General features: G+C 42.0%; 1 protein-coding gene across 16 annotated transcripts in view; it reads left to right on the top strand.

The window, feature by feature from the left end:
• Positions 1 to 12,960, top strand: part of Kalrn (kalirin RhoGEF kinase) — a 592,635-nt gene extending 579,675 nt beyond the window's left edge. For all 16 annotated transcript variants that reach the window (XM_076942866.1, XM_076942849.1, XM_076942848.1 and 13 more), the window contains 2 exons: positions 4,441 to 4,579; positions 5,959 to 12,960. In XM_076942866.1, the coding sequence (XP_076798981.1) occupies positions 4,441 to 4,579; positions 5,959 to 6,504 (685 nt within the window). In that variant the 3' untranslated portion in view covers positions 6,505 to 12,960. The remainder of the gene's footprint in view (positions 1 to 4,440; positions 4,580 to 5,958) is intronic.
• The last annotated feature ends 1,759 nt before the right edge of the window (positions 12,961 to 14,719 follow it).

The raw sequence follows: 14,719 nt of genomic DNA, 5'->3' as shown, positions 1-14,719 counted from the left end.
TCTTTGTAACGAAAACACTTTGAAAAACAATTTCTCTTCTCAAGATATTGAAATATATTAACAGTTCATATTGTTAACTCTGGTTAACCATACTATAAACTAGATCACCAGAACTTATTTCTCTTCCCTAGCTGTAATCTGTATTTCTTACCCTTATTTTCATTTTCTTCCTATTATGTACTCTCAGGCTTGGCTCATTTAAGAAGACTTTCCTAGTGGTTGACTGATTGACAGCAGTGGTGTTGGAACAAGAGAAGTTTATCTATCAATCTATAGCCATAGCACCCCAATCTACTACCTAGAATTTTCCATCTAAGACATTTCTGGAATGGCAGATTATCTAGATATCAAATGTAGAAAGATATAGCCTTTTTCATTAATTCATTTGTTTATTTACTTTATATCCCAATCAAAACTTCTCCCTCCTCTCCTCCCCACACCCCCCCCCCCCAACCCTTGCTAGGGACCAACCTTGGCTTGGGAGAGGAATTCTGAGAGAAGGGGTGTCTGAGAGCTTCGAAAACAAACAACTCGAAGTTCATTGTGTATAGCTTTTTGATACCCGACCTAAGCTTCGGGAATGGGCTGCACTACCAGCCCTTGCCCAACTTCTCTTGAATCCATGGATAAAAAACACACATACACAATTGTTCATTTTTAACTTGCCTTCTTGGCACAATTGCTAGGTGCTACTTATCTCCTGTCTGGAAAAGCATGCCCTTATCAATACTCTTTTTGTTTTTTTGTTTTTCGAGACAGTGTTTCTCTGTGTAGCCCTGGCTGTCCTGGAACTCACGCTGTAGACCAGGCTGGCCTCGAACTCAGAAATCCACCTGCCTCAGCCTCCCAAGTGCTGGGATTAAAGGCGTGCGCCACCACCACCCGGCCCTTATCAATAATCTTAGCTCCAACCTCCCACCTGCCCCTACTTTAGTCGGTCAGATGAATCTAGTCACTACTAAACATCTCTGACAACCCCGCCTATAAGAGCGGCCACCACTCCTCCTGAGACATTGCCTGGCTCTTCGTCTCCCTGCTTGCCTCCAATGACATGGAAGTCCCTCCCGTCCCTTCTGACCAGCAATTGGCTCATGGCTTTCTCTACTGACAGATCAAGAACCAATTGGTGAACAGGACCTTAGCTTCAGAACCGCCCCTACAGAAATCAAATTGTGGGTTCAAGCTGTCAGCCTAGGTTCTGTTGAAATGGCTTTCCAGACTGCTGTGTGTGTGTGTGTGTGTGTGTGTGTGTGTTCTACTCTGTTCTAGACAGCATTTTCTTCCTTTCTAAAGAACTTTCTGGTTGCGAGAGCTCTCTCTGCTAGTAAACATTCTAAAAACTATCTGAATAGTTCATGGATTTTCTAACCAAAGTCAGAAAAGCTGCTATAAAAAAATTATTGGATCTTCTAACCAAGTCAGAAATCCTGTTAGAAAAAAAAAAATCTTGAATAGCTTTTTTCTCTCTCTCCAGAGATTTCAGACAGCTCAGCTCTTGAAAGAGAAAATTCTAAAGAACTGCTATCACATTCTGCTTAGCTCATCTCATGCAGACCAAAAGCCCATTTTTTAAATTTGTATATCAATTCAGTCATTTACATTAAGTTACCTTTTGGTTATCATATAAGACAGCATCCCTGTGACCCCAGACCTTTAATTCTTAGGAACCAGCAAGCATACATTTTTTTCTTAACGTTGCAAGAGAACTCAGAGATCTGCCTGCCTTTGTTAAACATAGATGATTAGCTAGCTGGGTGGGACCCTGTCCTGAAGTCACCATTTCTACCACACCAGGGCTTTGACTCGATGTGCCCCAGGCTGACCTTGGACTTAGGAACTGGCTTGCCTTTGTGTCTGTCTGTCTGACAAGCTGGCTCATTAATGCAGCTGCCTGTGTTCCTTTAGATTGTGAATCTAGTAATTCATATTGCATCCTTATATTTTTACATAGTTGAGAACTCATGTATTTAGAGCTCTTTTCCATAGCCTTAAGGGCTGTCCTGAAGGTCCCAGTGTTTACCATTTTGCTGAGACATAGCCACACCCTCGACTCCTGTGCTGTTTCTAATTATCATGGAGTCATTAATGTTAACAGGGAGGACATTCCTCAGAAGGAAAGAATTCTCCACTGTTACATTATTACACAAACAAGCCTTACACACACAGCAGCCATTGACACTCATAGAGGCTCACACCAGGGCCCTCTCCCAAGGGCAAGAACGATGTCACTCTGTCCCCACCAAGACCACACTGGGGTTGGCACCCCTCCCTTTTTCCCAGTGTAAGGAGGCATCCCATGGATACAACAGCCTGCCTTGGCATTTCAATTTGCAGTAGGACTAGGCACAGAAAGATACAGCTCTTATCCTTAGGGGCTGTAAGTGCAATAGTTAAGACCAAGAGATAAATGATGCTTTAAATATGGCATGGGAAATACCAGAGACCATACATGTCTTAGTCAGAGTTTCTATTCCTGTACAAACATCATGACCAAGAAGCAAGTTGGGGAGGAAAGGGTTTATTCAGCTTACACTTCCACATTGCTGTTCATCACCAAAGGAAGTCAGGACTGGAACTCAAGCAGGGCAGGAAGCAGGAGCTGATGCAGAGGCCATGGAGGGATGTTACTTACTGGCTTGCTTCCCCTGGCTTGCTCAGCTTGCTTCCTTATGGAACCCAAGACTACTAGCCCAGGGATGGCATCACTCACAATGGGCTCTCCCACCCTTGACCACTAGTTGAGAAAATACCTTACAGCTGGATCTCATGGAGGCATTTCCTCAAGGGAGGCTCCTTTCTCTGTGATAACTCCAGCTTGTATCAAGTTGACACAAAACCAGCCAGTACAATACATTACTCAGGGCTATGAGAGCATAGAACCGTGCTTTGTTTGTTGGATGTGATCTTCAGGGAAGCAAGGCCTGAGTGGAACCACGTGCTCAATCTTGCTCTGCCTGTAGTGGTCAATAGGGGTAACTGGTGCAACCCTCCTCTACCAGAAAATCGAGATTTCCATTCCCTCATCTCAGATGGATGCAGGCTGGAGAATAGCTCTAAGGAGGGTGGGGCGGTTGATCCTTTCTGGGCTTGGGACAGTGTTGCTGTAAATGTCCCCCTTATTTGTTCTAAGTATCTCCTGGAGCTCCATGTGATGAGCACAGCACCACTCCTTTCTGCTCTTGCCTCTCTTGCTTCATAACTAGAAGGTCAGAGGGAAGGAGGGAGCCTTCCAGGGACTCCATCCTTTTCACCTATCAATAAAATAGAAGGGTCCCATAGCAAGGAACAAATTAAAGGAGAAAACGAAGACTGCTATGCAAGACGGCCATGCAGGTTTCAGCTACAGTCGAAAGTTATTCCTATACTGGATCACGCTACTTGACATGGGCATTTCCTGAGATGTATCTCAAATGACCCACTTCATGTTAAAGGTTTGATCACTTCTTGTTACAAAAGGGCACAGGGAACCTAGAAATAGCTACTGTTTATTCAGCACTGTGTGTTACTTCTCTCTTTCTGTGATGAGACACCATGACCAAGGCAACATATAGAAGAAAGAGTTTATTAGGGGCTTACAGTTTCAGTGGGTGAGTCCATGACCATCATGGTGAGGAGCATGCAGGCAGGTGTGCATGGTTCTAGAGCTGTAGTTGAGAGCTTACAACTTGACTCACAAGCACAAAGCAGGAAACTAACTGGGAATGGTATGGGCTTTTGAAACCTTCAAAGCTTGCCTCAGTGCCGCACCTTTGCCAACAAGGCCACGCCTCCTAATTCTTCCCAAACAGTTCCAGCAACTGGGGACCAAGTTTTCAAACATATGAGTAGGTCTTATTTTGCCATTGATGTTGCTGTTGGCAGCCAGTTGCTATCCCCACCTTAAAAGATGGTACCTTTCAGGGAAGCCAAAGCACAGGGAGTTTAAGTGATTGCCTACAGCCACCAGTTGGTAAGAGGCAGAACCAGAATCCAAATCTGCATATGGCTGGCTCCACTTATCCCAGTTTCAGTCTTTAAAAGTTGGCAAACTGTCAGAAAGGTGAAGGAGTTAAGAAGAGATCAGATATGTCGAGCACAAAGCTTTCCACCTTCACACTTCTCCCATCTAAAAATGCTAGAAGTGAAAACACCTTTAACATGTATGAGGCTCACTATAGGCACCAGACTTTTCTTTTCCTTCAACCTAACCTCTTAAAGCCAGGTTAGACCTTAAAGCCAACAAAACAGTGTTCTGTAAGCAAAGCTATAAGAATTTCTCCTGTGGCATAATGCATTTTTAACTTGATTCATTCTAGTTCTGAATGTGGCACTTACTTTGGGCTCTAAAATACATGTGTGTTGAAACACTAAACTTTATTAATAAGAGACCTCATAGAGATTCTTAAGCAATATACATGGGTCATTTCTCTATTTATCCACCCCCCTCCCCCTTGCTTTCAGGATGGATGACGGCCGACTCTTGGACTACCTTATGAATCACGATGAGCTGATGGAAGAAAAGGTAGCTTTCTACATCCGAGACATCATGGAAGCTCTGCAGTACCTTCACAACTGCAGAGTTGCACATTTGGACATAAAGGTAATAAAAAATCAGTGCCTGGTGCAGTGAAATAGATGAGCTCAGCTCACCAGCCATTTCCTTAAGGAATACAAATGTGAATTTCTTTTTATTGTTGTTGTTTCATTTTGTTTTTATAAAGACAGAGTTTCTCTGTGTAGCCCTGGCTGTCCTGGAACTCACTCTGTAGACCAGGCTGTCATCGAACTCAGAGATCCGCCTGCCTCTGCCTCTCAAGTGCTGGGATTAAAGGCGTGTGCCACTGCTGCTCAGGAAAAGTTTGAAATTTCTTTTGTCTACTTACTGTGACATCATGTGACTATTAAACTAGAACTAGACTTTCACCCTACTTAAGTGCATTGTTCAGGAATGAAAAAAGAACACACCACAGAGATGGTGGCACCTGGGGTAAGAGAAGGCATGAAAGTTTTAACCAAGTAGTCTAACTTTATAGATATCACTTAATGTCCTGTTCTCCTTCATTCTGTAAAAGAAAGGAATTTATGAGGGCTGGAGAGGTGAGTCAGTGCTTTAGACACAAGTTCTTTTCCCAGCACCCACATTGTTGGGCTCACAGCCACCTGCAACTCCAACTGTAATGTATCCAGTGTTTTCTTATGGCCTCCAACACACCCACATGGAATACACTCATAAAGATACATACACATAAAAAAATAATTTTTTTCAAGAAAGGGTTTCTCTGTGTAGCCCTGGTTATGCTGGAACTCACCCTGTAGACCAAGCTGGCCTTGAACTCATAGATCCACCTGCTTCTGCTTCCCAAGTGCTGAGATTAAAGGCCCATGTTACCACCACCCAGAAATGCGCACACACACACACACACACACACAGTATGTGTATACACACATACACAGTTACTGAGAAGCTTCTTTTTTCTTAAAAAGCTATTTCTTTTCTTGATTCACTGCAAAAACAAAGGGTAGGTAAGAAGGTAAGCTCTTCTGGAATAGGTGTATGACTTAGTAGTAGAACACCTGCTTAGCATGCATAAGGTCCTGGGTTGGCTCTCTAACACTGGGGTGAGAAAGTACAGGCTGGGTGCAGCAGCTCTTACTCATAAGCCCAGCAGTCAGGAGACAAAGACAGGAGGATCTCTATACGTTCCAGGTCAGTCTGGTATAAATAGTAAGTTCCAGGCCAGCCAGGAGTATACAGTTAGTCCTGTACCCCTTCCCCGATGCTAACCAACTTATCTAAAGTGCCACGTAAGCCCAGAGTTTAGTGAGTTTGAAACCTCCCTTGCCTTTGCATAGGGAATATTCCACATGCACAAACTGAACCAAAGAATAATAGAACTGTGTTAGCTAACCGACTCCAGCTTGGGGTCAACAAAGATCTGATCTTGCCTTTCTTGTCCCTGCCTTCCTGGGTCCCTGTAGCCTGAGAACCTGCTTATTGACCTCCGGATCCCAGTACCTCGAGTGAAGCTTATCGACTTGGAAGATGCTGTCCAGATCTCAGGCCACTTCCACATCCACCATCTGCTGGGGAACCCTGAGTTTGCTGCCCCCGAAGTGATCCAAGGCATCCCTGTCTCACTGGGCACAGACATCTGGAGCATCGGGGTTCTGACATATGTCATGCTTAGTGGGGTCTCCCCCTTCTTAGATGAGAGCAAAGAGGAGACCTGTATCAACGTGTGTAGGGTGGACTTCAGCTTCCCCCATGAGTACTTCTGCGGTGTGAGCAACGCTGCCAGGGATTTTATCAACGTAATCTTACAGGAGGACTTCCGGAGGCGGCCCACGGCAGCCACATGCCTGCAGCATCCCTGGCTACAGCCCCACAATGGCAGCTACTCTAAGATCCCCTTAGACACCTCCCGTCTGGCCTGCTTCATAGAACGCCGCAAGCACCAGAATGATGTGCGTCCCATTCCCAATGTCAAGAGTTACATCGTCAACAGGGTGAACCAAGGGACCTAGCTATCCCATAACCCCCTGCGGTTTCACATAGAAGTGCAGTGTGAACCAAAGCAAGACTAAGCGTGTCTGTAAATAACTCTGTTCATCATTTCACTCCATGTGGTTCTCTGGACTGAGAGGTGGTCCTCTTAAACCTTGTCTGTGGTTGCGTGGGGTCTGAGCATCGTGAAAGTCACCTTAATCCCAGGAGCATTCCAGAAGGTCATGCTGAAGAAGTAAAGATACAGAGTTACAGAAAGTATTAAAAGAAAGGGCAAGGCTAACAAGATAGAACTTGGTATAAAAATGTTAATTGTACATTCCAAAATGAGCAGTTTAAGTGGGCAAGCAGTACACCCACTGAGCAGTATAGTAGGTTTCTGATTCCATTGAAAATTTAAGCAAAAAAAAAAAAAAAAAAAAGTTCTATTTAACAGAGATGTCAGCTATTCTGCTTTCGATGGCTTAGATATAGTTTCTTAACAGGATACATATACACATACAATATAATAGATCTCATTCAGGTTTCAGAGTTTTATAATATAGAGTTCTATATGAAATCAATCATAAGTAACTTTGAGTGCTCCCGTTAAGACAGTAATTTATTTACCGAAGCATCGCATTATTTTGACTAAGCACAATTAGATGACAAGTTTTTTAGAGCATTTTATAAATCTTGTATAGAGATCTTTTATCAAAACCTGTGTATTAAGAGAAAGCAATGCGACCCTTTTGTGAGCTGTGAATGGGATATTTTTTCCTCCATTATGGGTTGTTTGAATAAGATAGGTTCTGTGTATCAAAGCTTCCCCTCTGAACTCACTGGCAGCTCAGAGTTCCTCCTGTGGGAAAGACTGCCAGGAAATAAATCCAAATCTAGTAAGAATGTGGAGGGGGTGGGGGGTGTTTTTATAGCCACCCTGGGCCTGCCATAGGTAAGTGAATATCACAAGTTCGGACAGAAGGGCACATGGAAACTTTTCCTACAGTTCCTGTGAACAGCGTAGCAGCTCTTTCTGATTTCATAGCTGTAGAATACAGTTTTCAGAAAGTTAGCTTGCTTTATTTATTTATCCTAACCCCTCATGAAGCTTCGGGGTGCTCACCAAAAGGAGGCAGCCATCAAAGCCTTTGAAAGGCTCATCCTAAGTCCTTCCTGAAGCCATGGAGCAAAGCCTGACCTATCACTTTAACACAGCATGGGGTTTTAACTGTGATAGCAATACCTATCACCACACAGCCACCAATGTCTCTGCACTAAAAGGACCAATTATATTCTGAGGCCAGTGCCGCTTTCTCCTTACAAGATTTTGCCCGGTGCCCTCCGGAGGGAAACCAAATTAACCAGGGCACTTCATGGTTTTTTTGTTTTGTTGGGTTTTTTTTTTTTTCTTCTTCTTCTTCTTCTTCTGTTGGAAGGGGGGAGTGGGGGAATGTTTGGTTTTTTGTTTTTGTTTTTTAATTATTTTCTGTTTGTACACGACTCACCCTTTGTTTCCTAGCGTGTGCTTTAAAAATTGCTTTGATGCAAATAATATTCTAAAATATATATATATATATATATATATATATATATATATATATATAACTGAAATGTTTATGTAAATTGGGTTTCATGTCATCGTGTCACTCCTGCTAGTAGGAACTGAGAAAACTGAAATTATGTAACAGGAATCTGGGAAGGGAAAAACAGAACTGCAAAACTGTTTAAACCATTTAAAGGAGACATGATGGGAACTGTCTAATTTTAATGTATAAAACACTTATTCCCATGGTGGGAATATAGAATTAAAATACTCATCACACTCCCCCCATCAGTTTCAAAGTCAGATTACTCATCGTCCATCCTCCATCTCAATTCATCCAAGATTATAGGGAAATAAATCAGTAGAAAGTAAAAAGCAATAAGACTAGCACCTAGTATTTTGGGGGTTAACCAAATATGTGGAAACCGACTCTGACTGTAGTTTCTTTGTCTTCGGGTGGCCCTGGGTCAGCAGGCCTCACTCCCTCAGAGCTTACCTTCACATATTTTCATTTAAACCATGATGAATACACAAAGCATGCTTACTAAAAATTTTTTTAAAACAATAAACATGTCTTTATTAAGAAACGTAGCATTAAGGAGGAAAGCCTTGGGCCAGAGGGCTTATTGTAAGATAAAATGCAGGCTCTGAGGAATCCAAAGATCCGGAAAGTGACATGGCCAGGTCCGTTCTGTCCACTTGTCCACTATGGCTGTCTTGAAAGAAGGGCTTCCTGCGGAGTCACTTAGAATTGTTCTGACCGGTCAAGTTTCTGCTAGGGAGGGAACAGAGCCTAGGACAGTGGTGTTCAGACATGACAGAAGGGCCATATTGAAAAGATGTTGTATGTGGCAGAACTCTGTGGAGAGCCAAGTTTTCACAGCTGTGTTTGTGTCAGAGGTGGGATGGTCTAGACATGGGGCCACATGGAATTGCCCCAGGTACACAGGGAAGCCAGGAAAGGAAAGGGACGTGACTGTGTTAATGGCAGCTCAAGTACACCTGTAGAAGTAGTGGAAGCTTCGGGGGCTTACTGAGAGAAAGGGGGCATTCTTTGTGTAGTTTGGTGAGTGAAGTGAACAGGGAAGTCCCTGTCTACGAAGCACCTGGTCCCTCCATTAGGGGCCAAGATAGTCTTGGCTGGAGAATTCTCCCTAGCAAGATGGGAATTAGGAGAAACCCCATTGACAGGGCAAGGAAATATAGTTTGGAGTACAGTTGTGCTCAACGGTGGCTGGAGAAGAAGAACCCAGGACCACTCTTCTGTACCTGTTTTCACAGGGAGACTTAGAACTAAGAGAGAAGGGGGAGGAGGAGAGAATCTCCCACTCCTAATACCCTCCCAGTTGTTCTTGGGGAGAGTGAGCTGCCACTCTCCAAGTCGAAGATTTCTTGTTTGGGTTCTATTCACCATCTTGAGCTCCTTTGTTTTGTGTTAAAAGGGTGGGGGTACAGACAGATGGAAAAGATCAGGGCCAATCCAGTGTCCCTGATGACAGCTCTAATAATTTTTGCACCATTTACATTTGTTTGAAATTAAACAGATTACTACCCACTTATAACTGAATATGGTTAAAAACTGTTAGGACAAAGGGAAAAACAAACCCATCGTAATGTCGGATGTGTCCTTCAGGTGTCTCCCAGCCATCAGCAACCTGAGTGGGGGTAGAGGAGGCAGAGGGGAAAGCTGGCTTCAGCTTTGTGCCTCACAAAGCCTTTATCAATCATAGTGCCTTTCAGAGGGGAGGTGGAGAGTGAAGTTCAATTACATTTCGATTTGCTGATACTGCAGTCTGTTTTCCCTTAGGTTTAAGATATGTTTTAAATGAGAATATCTGAATGTAGAATGGGAACAGGCCTTTTTGGGTCTTCATCTCAGCTATTCCACACTCATTCTTTCTTCCAGGGAGTCTTTTGTTGTTTTCTGACCCAAATGTCCCCATTGATAAAATGGAATTTGGGGAGAAGAAGAGAGAACATTAATCTCTTAAGAATGTTGAGAAAAATATCCTTGTTGACACATCTATATGATATTTTGATTTTCTTCAAGTGCTACACACTGCCAGTGCTTAGAATTTTATTGACAGTAACTTTGAACATTCCAGTTTCCCTCAGTCTTATCTTTGGGTACCGTTTACAAACTCCTGAGGTTAACCTCTGTAAATTGCTTCTCATTTGGAAGGTCTGGGTCCTCCCCGTATACATGTTGTTTGTTCTTACCTTATAATTTCCACCCTTTAAGAGCTTGTCTACAGAAAAGGGTTTGGGAGAGCTGAGGAGGCCTTAAATGCCCATAAGCTGTTTTCTTCAGTATTTCTTAGGGTAGACATGAGAGTCTGATGCTTTCCAAGCCAGCCAGCCATTTCTTTCCCTTCCAAGCTTTATGTTGGGGTTGGGGGCGGACAAAGAAGAATCCAAATAGCTACTTTACTCATTGGAAGGGCAGATGTGAGAATCCAATACACTCCCTTGTCACAATTCATTTCTTTAGAGTCCCACAGGAATCTTCTAGAAAAGGCAAGTGATACCCACAGTGGGAAAGAGAATTAGATGTTAGAGAAAGAGAACTTTGGCTCTGTTCATCCAGAGTTGTCTTCTGTTGTCTCCAAACCTCTATGTCTATGGACTGACCACTCATCCTTCTTTCTTTTCTTGCCTATCTTGAAAAACATGGCAGGTTAGATTTTTGAGAAAATGATAGAGAAAATGCAATCTAAAGTAAATGGGGGTTATTTTTCTGTGTTAATAGAAACTCTCTCCTCTATACCTGATAGAGGGTAATCAATTGAACACAAAGGGTCTCTGTAGTAGACAGTGGGTTTTGAGGAACGTAGACCATATTCTGTCCTTGCCTGGGTAACGTTACACTGGAGTCTGGGTTAGGCAAACATATATAAGCTTTCAACAGATTTATTTATTTATTTATTTAAAAAAAAACACACCTCATGATTTTTTTGTTATTTGAAATCTAAAGACCTTTAGGGAAGGAATTATTAGACCGAGAATAGGCGAAAGGAAACGCTCACATAGATCCCACTGACAGAAAAGAGGATACTATGATAGTAATTATTTTCTGAAAATGGTAAGTCTCTCACTCTCATTCATCTTAAAGAGCTCAAAGGGGCTGAAATTTATCCATAGACAGACTTTTTAAAAATAGGAAATGTTTTTAATGAAAAATCCATATGGAAATTGAATACAGAAATATCATATGGCCATATTTGTTATGAAAGACATTTTTCTCTTATTTTTTTAAATATAAGTTGTTATGGGAGAAGAATACGGTCATTCCACTACAGTGCTTTAATCTTAAATGATATTAATTAAAAGGCTAAAATTAACACTCCTGGGCTACTGTCAAGAACTTCCAAATTGTGGTCAGATCTCGTTTTTTTTATCTGAATGACCAACCCAACAGTTCAATCAGATAACCTACTTCACAAGGGGGAAGAGCAAGGAAAAGTGCAGATAGCAAGTCTTAGGATTCCTGAATGTTAATTTAACCAAGTAAATCTGCCAGTGCAGGGATAGGAGCTGCAGCAATCCCCCACTTCCATCAAGAACTGAGTCCATGAAGACCGTTACTGTGACCTCAAAGACGGTGGCTATGAATCTCAAGTTAACAAAACTTCCGTCTTCTCTTACTAACTTAAGCCATATCTTTCACCTCTGTGTTTGATTTAAAAAAAAAAAAAAAACAAAAAAAAAAAAACAAAAACCCTGGTGCTTTTACTTCTGTTTCTGTTGAACTTCAGACTACTCTGTGGGAAAGTAAGTCAAACTAGAAGAGGGATAAATAGAAAGACTGTTGAAAACTAGACATACCCTTGTGAAAATGCTATTTATGCAAAGAACAGCGTCAATGGAGGGCAAACTGTTGGAAAATATGGATATATGTACATCTGTACATGTATATAGTGTATAATATGTATGTATATGTTATTGCTCATATGCAGAAATCTATCCATTTTCAGGCAGCCCAGGTGGGTCAGTTTTTCTACTGGAAAACCATTTAGGACCATTCAAAACCATTAGGGATAATACATGGAGAATTCTAGTCACATGGGAATTAATTTGCTGATTTCTGAAGTCCACATGGCCAAATGAACAAAGTATGAAACACATTGAGACTATAATTTATGTGATTCTGTTTACTCAAAAGTCTATATTTGAATTCTTTTGTGTGTGTGTGTGTTTGGATTTTTTGTTTGTTTGTTGAGACAGGGTCCCTCTATGTAGGCCTGGCTGTCCTGGGACTCACTCTGTAGACCAGGTTGGCCTTGAACTCACAGAGGTCTGCCTGCCTCTGCCTCCTGAGTGCTGGGATTAAAGGTATATGCCATTATGCCTGGATAATATTTGAAGTTTAATATCTGATTTTCAAATTGGGCCAACACTTCTTGGTTTTGAGTGATCCCTACCCCCAAAGCCTTTTGAGAATTTGTGGTGGGCTTCTCTGGCCATCCACATAAAAGGCCTTATCCATAAGTGGACAGGTTTCCCCATAGTGACCATTACACATATACATATAAGTACATATTTACATCAGACTTGTGACAATTGATTTAAAAATCACTCCACAGTATTGGTAAATAGCTCTATATTTTCAAGGTGCAGAAGAATTCCACAGCCTTAATTATTTCAGTGTCTTGCTGGTCTGCCTTAAGTGTATCTTCTGGGGTTTTTGGGTTTTGGTTGTCTTATTATTTTAACTTTCCCTGCAGTTGTTCATTTTGTATGCACATGATGTTGTTTTGTAAAGGTAGCTTGTAAATATTTTATTTGTAAGTCTGACAGTCTGACTCACTCATGCGTAATGTTGTAAAGTGCCGACCTGCTGTCTTGTTATTATTACTGCAGTAAACGTTATAAGTTGTGGATGAAACTTCAAAATGTACATTTCACATGTTATGCATTCCTATAAATATAATATACTGAAGATACTATTTTAGTCGCGTCCCCCCTTTAAAATGTTATAACATGTCTGTGTGTGTGTGTGTAGGTCTGAGGACAGTCTGCAGGAGCTGGTTCTCTCCTTCCACCATATGGGTCCAGTAGACTGAATGCAGGTCGCCAGACTTGGTGGCAAAGTCTTTTCACCCACTGAGCCACCACTTACTGGCAGTTGTCTTTTTTTCTAACTAAAACTTCTGCTCTTTCTCCCTCCACCCCTGGGGGAATTGTTGTCCTCTCTTTCCCCCCAAATATTTGAAAGCCTGGCAAGCTTTTAAAAAAAAATCACATCAGTGGACCAGCAAAATGGCTCATTGGATAACAGCGCTTGTTACTGTTGGATTCTAAGGATCCAAACGCACGGGGTGCACTCTCCCAGAAATACTCACAGAAGGGACTCGCTGCAATCGCATGGGGTTTATTGATGAATTGATAATAGCCGGTACTGGGGTTCTTTTGTATGAAGGCAAGAAGAACTCTGAGCCAAAATTGAGGGAAGCATTTATACCATATTCACAGGGCTCATAAAGGCAGTTATACAATTACTTCTTAAACATTAACCATAAAGGCCAAACTCTAACAGCAGTTCTCAGGCTCAGTTGTTAAGTAACTAACAAAGAAGGTCAGCTTAGGTAGCTGCTGTTTACCCAGGTTTTAATGTGCTAAAGGCTAATAAACTCCTATCTTGGGGTCTTTCTTCCTCTGGAATGTTTGTTGAGCCTCTGAAATGTGCTTCTCCTGGATGTGTCCCTGGGGGAAGTTAATGTTTGAGTTTAAAACCAAAATCAGAGTTTTTTTTTTTTAATTAATTCTAAGTTTCTACATTACCAAGTCTGAGGATTTGAGTGTGACCCACAGGCCTACATAATGAATGGACAGCATCAACTGCCATGGAATCTCACAGGTTTATGCACACAGGTTGGTGGGAGGCTTCTGTCAGTGTCTGCAGGTGACACACAGGTGGGAATGGAGCTGGTCTATAGTATCTAGTCAATGGACAGCACACCGAGATGACAGTCTGATTTGGCGATAAGAACAAGAGTATTTTAACATTTGAATTCTACTTAATCAAGGCTTTACTGAAGTTACTGGTAATGAGAAAAAACCCATCAAAACAATGAGTTTTACTGGACACGGTGGTGAATACTTTTAATTCAAGCACTCAGGAGGCAGAGGCAGATGGATCTCTGTGAATTCGAGGGCAGTCTGGGCCTTCACTATAGAGTGAAGTCTAGGTCATGCAGGTCTACACAGGGAAACCCTGTTTCAAACACAAAACAAACGCAAGAATATATGGGGTTTTCTACACTGGGAGTTTAACACAATCTCTTTAGAGAACACAAAGAGTATAAAATTAAATCTCCCAGTCTGTTTTGTTTGATAAGCAGCATTTCTTTTTGTTTGTTTGTTTTTTGAGACAGGGTTTCTCTGTGTAGTCCTGGCTGTCCTGGAACTCACTCTGTAGACCAGGCTGGTCTCGAACTCAGAAATCTGCCTGCCTCTGCCTCCCAAGTGCTGGGATTAAAGGCATGCGCCACCACCGCCCGGCTGCATTTCTTTAAAATGGGAAAATATAGTCTTAAGGGATTGCTGTTATTATTGTTGTTATTATTGACACAGGCTCACTAGATACCTAGGTCAACCTTGAACTTGGAATCCTCCTGCATCAATTCCTAAGTACCTAGGACTACAGGAGTTCACATAACCAGCTAAGAGATGTGTAAACCAAATATGCTTGGGTTTTCAAACTGCCCAAC

The sequence above is a fragment of the Arvicanthis niloticus genome, chromosome 12 (assembly GCF_011762505.2).
Source record: "Arvicanthis niloticus isolate mArvNil1 chromosome 12, mArvNil1.pat.X, whole genome shotgun sequence".
NCBI lineage: Eukaryota > Metazoa > Chordata > Mammalia > Rodentia > Muridae > Arvicanthis > Arvicanthis niloticus.
Note: the sequence above shows the minus strand (reverse complement) of the source record. Positions and strands in the feature narration are given on the sequence as shown.